Here is a 9,287-nt window from a genome sequence, read left to right on the forward strand (position 1 = left end):
CCACACTAAGATAAAGGGTAGAGCTGCTGCTTTCAAGGAGCGGGACTGGGAGCTTATAAGAAATCCTGCTTTGCCCTACGACAAACCATCAAACAGGGAAAAATCAATACAGGACTAAGACCGAATCCTTCTACACCGGCTCTGACACTCGTTGGATGTGGCAACGCTTGCAAACTATTACGGACTACAAATGGAAGCCCAGCCGCGAGTTGCCCAGTGACACGAGCCTACCCGATGAGCTAAATGACTTGTGCGCGCTTCAAGGCAAGCAACACTGAAGCATGCATTAGAGCGTCAGCTGTTCCAGGCAACTATGTGATCACGCTCTCCGTAGCCGATGTGATTTAAGACCTTTAAACAGGTCAACATTACCAGGACGTGTACTCAGAGCATGTGCTGACCAACTGAGTCTGTAATACCTACATGTTTAAAGCAGACCACCATAGTCCCTGTGCCCAAGAACACCAAGGTAACCTGCCTAAATGTCTACCAACCCGTAGCACTCAGTCCTGAAGCCATGAAGTCCTTTGAAAGGCTGGTCATGGCTCACAACACCATCATCCCATCATCCCAGCAACCCTAGACCCACTCCAATTTGCATACCGCCCAAACAGATGACACAATCTCTATTGCGCTCTACACTGCCCTTTCCCACATGTACAAAAGGAACACCTACGTGAGAATGCTATTCATTGACTACAGCTCAGCGTTCAACATCATAGTACCCTAAAAGCTCATCACTAAGCTAAGGACCCTGGGGTTAAACCCCTCCATCTGCAACTAGATCCTGGACTTCCTGACGGGCCGCCCCCAGGTGGTAAGGGTGGGTAACAACACATCTGCCTCGCTGATCCTCAACATGGAGGCCCCTCAGGGGTGCGTGCTTAGTCCCCTCCTGTACTCCCTGTTCCCCCACGACTGTGTGGCCAAGCACGACTCCAACACCATCATTAAGTTTGCTGACGACACAACGGTGGTAGGCCTGATCACCGACAACGATGAGACAGCCTATAGGGAGGAGGTCAGAGACCTGGCCAGTGTGGTGCCAGGACAACAACCTCTCCCTCAACGTGATCAAGACAAAGGAGATGATTGTGGACTACAGGAAAAGGAGGACCGAGCACACCCCCATTCTCATCGACAGGGCTGCAGTGGAGCAGGTTGAGAGCTTAAAGTTCCTTGGCGTCCACATCACCAACAAACTAACATGGTCCAAGCACATCAAGACAGTCGTGAAGAGGGCACGACAAAACCTATTCCCCCTTCAGGAGACTGAAAAGATTTGTCATGGGTCCTCAGATCCTCAAAAGCTGCACCATTGAGAGCATCCTGGTTGCATCACCGTGTGCGCCATCACATGCATGTTGATTTTGTCCATCTGCACCAGACGCGATCAGGACACACAAGTTGAAATATCAAAACAAACTCTGAACCAATTATATTAATTTGGGGACAGGTCGAAACACATGAAACATTCATGGCATCTGCTCAACCTCCGATCGCAAGGCACTACAGAGGGTTGTGCGTACGGCCCAGTACGTCACTGGGGCCAAGCTTCCAGCCTTGCAAGACCTCTATACCAGGCGGTGTCAGAGGAAGGCCCTAAAAATTGCCAAAGACTCCAGCCACCTTAGTCATAGACTGTTCTCTCTGCTACCGCACGGCAAGCGGTACCGGAGCACCAAGTCTAGGTCCAAAAGGCTTCTTAACAGCTTCTTCCCCCAAGCCATAAGACTGCTGAACAGCTAATCAAAATGGCCACCCAGACTATTTGCATTAACACCCCCCCCTTTTTTTTTTTACACTGCTGCTACTCGCTGTTTATTATCTATGCATTGTCACTTTACCTACATGTACATTGGTGGAAAAAGCAACCAATTGTCATACATACCTTAATAGAAAGTTACTCAAGTAAAATTGAAAGTCACCCAGTAAAATACTACTTGAGTAAAAGTCTAAAAGTATTTGGTTGTAAATATACTTGCAGTAAGTATCAAAAGTAAATATAATTGCTCAATTTTACTTAAGTATGCAAAAGTAAAAATCTTTTCAAATTCCTTATATTAAGGAAAGCAGATGGCATCAATTTGTCTTTTTTTAAATTCACGGATAGCCAGGGTCACACCCAGACACTCCAACACTCCGACATCATTTATGAAAGATGTATTTGTGTTTAGTGAGTCCGCCAAATCAGAGGCAGTAGGGATGACCACGTGTTCTCTTGATAAGTGCGTGAATTTGACCAATTTCCTGTCCTGCATTCAAAATGTAACGAGTACTTTTTGGATATAAAAAGTACTTACTTTTTTTTTTTTTTTTTTGGAATGTAGTGAAGTCAAAGTAATAGTTGTCAAAAATATCAAAAGTACAGATACCCCAAAAAACTCCTTAAGTAGTACTTTGAAGTACCTCGACTAACCTGTACCCCCGCACATTGACTCGATACCTCTCCTCCCCTCTAGGTGTGTACAGGTCAGAACTTATCCTCTCCTCTAGGTGTGTACAGGTCAGAACTCATCCTCTCCTCTCCTCTAGGTGTGTACAGGTCAGAACTCATCCTCTCCTCTCCTCTAGGTGTGTACAGGTCAGAACTCATCCTCTCCTCTCGTCTAGGTGTGTTTACAGGTTCACGAACTCATCCTCTCCTCTCCTCTAGGTGTGTACAGGTCAGAACTCATCCTCTCCTCTCCTCTAGGTGTGTACAGGTCAGAACTCATCCTCTCCTCTAGGTGTGTACAGGTCAGAACTCATCCTCTCCCAGGTATAGCGAGGTCATATCTAGATCCAGCATGCATTGCTCTGCCTCAGTCAGTCCATAGGGGGAGTCTCCAGACAGAGGAAGAGACCTGCACCTCCCCTTCCTTTGTTCACTGGTAGACACGCTAAATGTGGAGCTGCGCTGCCTCTGCTGCTGTTGGTTATGGCGCCCCTGCTGGTCGGAGGCGGTGTTGCAGGACTGAGCTTCTCTCAGCTTCCTGGCCAGGATATTTCTCTGAATCGGGGAAGGGCCTCGACGATTCCAGTTATGTTCTGCTCGCTCCGCCCGGTCCGGGGTGAGGTAAGCAGTGCAGCCACGAGACCCCACCCCTGGTCCACCTATACCTGACGTCCCGCCTCTATCTTCACCTCCTTCTCTTCTATCACCAATCCTCCGCCTCTCCCTCTCCAGGGTGAGTTCAGGGTTGCTAAGCAGCTCAGCTCCTAACATGGCCGCCGTTGTAGTGTTGGTCTCTGTGTGTTCAGGGTCAGAGATCAAGTAGGTGTTGTTGTTTTCAGCGTGTTTGGGTTTGTTCCTGAAACACGGAGGACATCCAGTCTCCACCCAGGGTCTTCTCCTGTCGTCCCCAGGCCAAAGGGGTCGCGGTTTGGGCCTGGCCCAGTCAGGGGTGCTCTGCTCTGGGATGGGATAGGGTGGGTAGGCTGGGTTCTGGGTCTCCGAGGTTCCTCGGGTCCTACAGCTGCCCTCGGGGAGGGTCCTGGTGCGGGGACCCACCTGAATTAATGAATAGATGAATGGCTGAATTAATCATTAATTGTGCATATGTACACTGTCATTTGAGTACAACAATACATACATTAAATATTATCAAGGAATAAAAACACAAAGCCTACTGACTTATTTCCATTGTGGTCCAGGTTATTACCTCCCCGGTTGAGATTGGTTATTACCTCCCCGGTTGTTATTGGCTATCACCTCCCCGGTTGTTATTGGTTATCACCTCCCCGGTTGAGATTGGTTATTACCTCCCCGGTTGTTATTGGCTATCACCTCCCCGGTTGTTATTGGCTATCACCTCCCCGGTTGTTATTGGAATTATCAACCCTCCCCGTTGTTGATTTGGTTATCACCTCCCGGTTGTTATGGCTATTCAACCTCCCCGGTTGTTTATTGGTTATATCTGCCCCGGTTGGTTAATTGGCCTATCACCTCCCTGGTTTGTTATTGGCTATCACCTCCCGCCGTTCGTATTGGCTTATCACCTCCCGTTGTTATTGGCTATCACCTCCCCGGTTGTTTATTGGCTATCACCCTGCCCGTTTTATTGGCCTATCAACCTCCCCGTGTTATTCAGGCTATCACCTCCCCCGGTTGTTCATTGGCTATCACCTCCCCCGTTTGTTATTGGCTACTCACGTATTGCATCACTCCCCCGCGTTGCTTATTGTGCTATCGCACCTCCCCCGGTTGTATATTGGCATATCCCCCCAGGAAATTGCTAACCTCCCCGGTTGTTTATTGAGCTATCACCTCCCCTGTTGATACTCCCTGTTATTGGCTAACCTCCCCGCGTTGTTATTGGCTATCACCTCCCCGGTTGTTATTGGCTATCACCTCCCGGTTGTTATTGCGCTATCACCTCCCCGGTTTTATTGGCTATCACCTGCCCCGGTTGTTATTGGCTATCACCTCCCCGTTGTTATTGGCTATCACCTCCCCGGTTGTTATGGCTTATCACCTCCCCGGTTGTTACTCCTTTTGGCAATATCACCTCCCACCCAGTTGTGTATTGGCTATACCTCCCCCGTTGATTATGGCTATCACCTCCCGGTTGTTATTGGTTATCACCTCCCCGGTTGTTTATTGGTATCCACCCTCCCCGTGTTTTGGCTACGTCACCTACCGGTTGTTATTGTGGCTATCACCCCCCGTTGTGATTGGCTTTAACTCACCTCCCCGGTTGTTAATTGGCTATTCACCTCACCAGGTTGTATTGGCTCATCACCCCCCGGTTGTTATTGAGCTATCACCTCCCCAAGGTGTTATTGGCTATGCACCTCCCCGCGTGTTATTGGCGTAGCACCTCCCCGGTTGTTATTGGCTATCACCTCCCCGGTTGTTATTGGCTATCACCTCCCCGGTTGTTATTGGCTATTACCTCCCCGGTTGTTATTGGTTATTACCTCCCCGGGTTGTTATTGGTTATTACCTCCCCGGGTGTTATTGGTTATTACCTCCCCGGGTGTTATTGGTTATTACCTGGGTCTGACTCCTCTCCCTGTGGGGGCGACATGGGGCTGCTGGGGGAGGTGGGGGCTTGGTGACGTGAAAGCTGGATGTTCGTCTGCAGTTTGGGTTTTTCTGGTACGAGTTGGAGGGAACTCCTCCTCCTATCCCTCCTAACCCAGTCCTCTCCACCATCTCCACCCAGTCTGCCGTGCGGTCTCGTCGTTTGGAGCTCCCGCCACCTCCTCCCCCGCCTTCTCTCATGTATCCGGTCACGGGAGGCCCCAGGACGAGCTCCACCCTGGGGCTCAGTCTGTCTGGCAGAGTAACCGAGCTGCGCTGTGGGACCCTGGGCTCGGGGAAGGGGGCGGTGATACGAAACCGGCTCAGATTAGAATCCTCTTCCTGGAGGTCCAGGGGGCTGAGCCCAGGGAGGGTGAACCCTGGCTGGGTAGGGGTGGAGGTGGGGGAGTCCTCCAGAAGAGTGTCGTGGACAGGGCTCTGTGAGACATGATAGAGCTGGGTGGCTTCCTTTAAACCTCTCTTCTTCATCTCTTTTAACTGCTGCTGGGCCAGACGGTACCTGGAGAATACAGTCATATAGTTAACCCTTCAGCTGCTGAACCAGACGATACCTGGAGAATACAGTCATATAGTTAACCCTTCAGCTGCTGAACCAGACGATACCTGGAGAATACAGTCATATAGTTAACCCTTCAGCTGGAACACGACAGTTATTCCCCGTACTTCAGCTGGAACACTGCAGTTATCCCCCATACTTCAGCTAGAACACTGCAGTTATTCCCCATACTTCAGCTAGAACACTGCAGTTATTCCCCGTACTTCAGCTGGAACACTNCAGTTATCCCCCATACTTCAGCTAGAACACTGCAGTTATTCCCCATACTTCAGCTAGAACACTGCAGTTATTCCCCGTACTTCAGCTGGAACACTACAGTTATTCCCCGTACTTCAGCTGGAACACTGCAGTTATTCCCCATACTTCAGCTAGAATACTACAGTGTACATCAAATTGTCAGTTATGAGATGGTTAGTTCCAGCCAAGCAATCTGATTGGTCAAAATAGGGACTTGACTGTCAAAGTGTATTTGTGGAGCACCCAGTATTTTGTGAACATATATGAATTATAGTAATACATTAAATTGAAATAAATAAACAAACAAACTCTACCTACCCAAAGATTGGCGGTAGCACCTTCTGTCCCGATGGAGACAGTCTATCTGGGTCCTGATCCAGGGGAATAACCAGAGGAGGGGGCTGAGGCAGAGGCTTGCACCCCGGGTTAGGCCTTTCGTTCTGGGCTAGCCCTGGCCCTGTGCCCCCGTGGTTCCCCTGGCTGTCGGAGAGGCTGGGTCTCTGGAGGCTGTTCCCACAGATGGAGGCCTCGTCAGAGAGTTTACGTCCCCCAGGTGAGTGCATAGATCCGCTGCGGACCGAGCTACACTGAGGTGTCCGGCAGAGTTTACGCCACAGGGTGACCAGGATGGTAGCTAGGATGACCGCCAGACACAGGGATATACCGGCCACGACTACCAGGTTACCACCGAGAAAGGAGGAGGCTGGAGGAGYGGGGAGGGACGGAGAGGGAGCGGGGAGGACTGGAAGACAGAAAGAGGAAGTGAGAAGGGAATAGGGAGAGAGAGAAATAGATGAGGGGGCGGGGACAAGAGAAACAAAGTTAGATGATTGAGGAAATCAATATGACATCATTGAGTATAAGCCTATGAGCACAAGACAATGAAAAGATGTTGAAAATATGTATTTTTAGTTAAAAAGACGTCTTTTCACGTCTTGTACTGATGGGGATGTAACATTACTGGGGATAAAAATAAAAGAGAAAGGAGAGAGAGTTGGAGGGAGATACTGCATGACTGAAGATATGAGGAYATMACAGACACAGAGTGGAAAGGAGAGAGTTGGAGGGAGATACTGCATGACTGAAGATATGAGGAYATTACAGACACAGAGTGGAAAGGAGAGAGAGTTGACATTAGATGATGTTAGAAAGGACAACGTACCTGTACAGTCTTCCAGTGAGCAGAGAGACTGTTCCTTGACCATGCCGGTGCACTGCATACTTCCACCACCGGAGGGCAGCAGACACTCTCGCACTCTCTCCCTCACCCCCTCTCCACAGCTCACACTGCACACACTCCACGCCTGCCACACACCCCATGACTCTACAGAGAGAGGAGAGAGGGGTGAGAGAGCGAGGGGGAGGAGGAGAGAGCAAGAGTTTTTGGGGGATCGAGAGAGAGCGAGCGAGCGAGAGATGTCACATACAGTAGCTATCTAGCTGCTGAAAAATGCTGGTCAAGTTGGTTTGATGCTGGTCAAGCTGGTGTGATGTTGGCCAAGTTGGTCTGATGCTGGTCAAGCTGGTATGATGCTGGTCAAGCTGGTCTGATGCTGGTCAGTGCTGTCTGATGCTGGTCAGGATGCTGTCGGATTGCTTGGTCAGTGCTGTCTGATGCTGGTCAGTGCTGTCTGATGCTGGTCAGTGCGTGTCTGATGCTGGGTCAGTGCTGTCTGCTGCTGGTCAGTGGCTGTCTGATGCTGGTCAGTGCTGTCTGACGCTGTAGTCGTCTGACGCTGGTCAGTGCTGTCTGATGCTGGTCAGTGCTGTCTGATGCTGGCGTGCTGTCTGATGCTGGTCAGTGCTGTATGATGCTGGCTGATGCTGGTCAACGCTTTTTCTTGAGTGTGAGGTTAGGGTTAAGGTTAGTGCTAGAATATAGCAGTTAGGGTTTGCGGTCAGGGTTAGGGGTGTAGGGTCATGGTTGGGTCAGGGTCAGGGGTGTAGGGTCAGGGGTGTAGGGTCAGGGTTAGGGGTGTAGGGTCAGGGTTGGGTCAGGGTTAGGGTCAGGGTTGGGGTCAGGGGTGTAGGGTCAGGGTTGGGTCAGGGTTAGGGGTGTAGGGTCATGGTTGGGTCATGGTTAGGGGTGTAGGGTCAGGGGTGTAGGGTCATGGTTGGGTCGGGGTTAGGGGTGTAGGGTCATGGTTGGGCCAGGGTTGTATTCCTACCTGCGTTCCTGTGTACCACCAGGCAGGTCTGTGCTGGACTCGGAGAGCGGCTGAAGTTGAGCACAAATCTGAAGCAGTATTTATTCCTTCCTGGGTCAAACACCGAACAGTTGAATTCTGTCTCGTTCTCCCCCTGTGTCAGCCAATTAAACGCCAGTGGAACGGAGGGGAGCGGGCCCTCTGCCCCTACACCCCCTTCCACCCCTCCACCTGCTKCCCCCACCCCTGTGCCCCCCTTTCCCTCTGACCCCACACCTCCGTCCCGGAATAAGAGGACCTTGCCGTTGATCAGAGCACAGGGAGGGGTCACCAGYCGTACAGATACCGTTCCCTCACAGCCTGACCTGGAGGAGGAGGAGGATCATTACAAAACTACATCTACAATTTCAAAACTACATCTAACTGGCTAGGAGAAGTTGTACCAGGAAGTAATCACTGCCACCTGGTGAGGTTAGCATAGGGCTAACATGTGCCATGTTATCTTATGGGACCGGCTACAATTTCGCTTTCTGTCACATGCAAGTAAATCGACAATTTTAATTGGCTGATACGCATTATGTGCGTGAGAACCTGTTTATTAACTTTAAATGCTTGCTTATGTTCGCAAAGTATGGCCCCCACTGTCTTTTGGTTCAATACAATACTTTGCAAAAGTGTGTGTGTGTGTGTGTGTGTGTGTGTGTGTGTGTGTGTGTGTGAGATTCTGTGTACCTGTAGGAGTTGATGTTATCCACCAGTAGCTTATAGGAGAAGATCCTAGACAGGTAGAGCGGGCCAGATGACTTGACATCCTGGTTTGTGTGAGGGGAGCGCAGCGCCACCCTGTGGTCAAATAAAATACAACTTTATTTATACCACACATTTCCAACAATAAATTGCAGTGCTTCACACTCCCATAAAGACAGATACAAATATAATACATTTTTTAGACAAGAAGTAAATAGATGACACGGGTAAAATGGGGATAATATGGTATGGTGATAATATGGTATGGTGGTAAAATGGTATGATGGTAAAATGGTATGATGGTAAAATGGTATGGTGATAATATGGTATGGTGATGTCTCAGTATGGTGATAATATGGTATGGTGATAATATGGTATGGTGATAATATGGTATGGTGAGGTCTCTCAGTATGGTGGTAATATGGTATGGTGATAATATGGTATAGTAGTAGTATAATTCCCAGCCCCATTAGTCAGGTGATAATATCATATAGTAGTAGTATAATTCCCAGCCCTGGCAGTCAGGTGATAATATCATATAGTATAGTAGTAGTATAATTCCCAGCCCTGG

At 49.5% G+C, this 9,287-nt stretch overlaps 1 protein-coding gene across 1 annotated transcript in view; it reads right to left on the bottom strand.

Moving 5' to 3' along the window:
- Positions 1 to 2,696: 2,696 nt before the first annotated feature.
- The window catches only part of LOC112071051 (thrombospondin type-1 domain-containing protein 1), a 23,422-nt gene continuing 16,831 nt past the window's right edge, over positions 2,697 to 9,287 (bottom strand). The window contains exons 6-11 of the mRNA XM_024138503.2: positions 8,702 to 8,812; positions 7,991 to 8,334; positions 6,985 to 7,146; positions 6,141 to 6,564; positions 4,979 to 5,528; positions 2,697 to 3,493 (exon numbers count right to left, since the gene is read on the bottom strand). Of these exons, the coding sequence (XP_023994271.1) occupies positions 2,741 to 3,493; positions 4,979 to 5,528; positions 6,141 to 6,564; positions 6,985 to 7,146; positions 7,991 to 8,334; positions 8,702 to 8,812 (2,344 nt within the window). The 3' untranslated portion in view covers positions 2,697 to 2,740. The remainder of the gene's footprint in view (positions 3,494 to 4,978; positions 5,529 to 6,140; positions 6,565 to 6,984; positions 7,147 to 7,990; positions 8,335 to 8,701; positions 8,813 to 9,287) is intronic.

The sequence above is a fragment of the Salvelinus sp. IW2-2015 genome, unplaced genomic scaffold (assembly GCF_002910315.2).
Source record: "Salvelinus sp. IW2-2015 unplaced genomic scaffold, ASM291031v2 Un_scaffold1501, whole genome shotgun sequence".
Lineage (NCBI taxonomy): Eukaryota > Metazoa > Chordata > Actinopteri > Salmoniformes > Salmonidae > Salvelinus > Salvelinus sp. IW2-2015.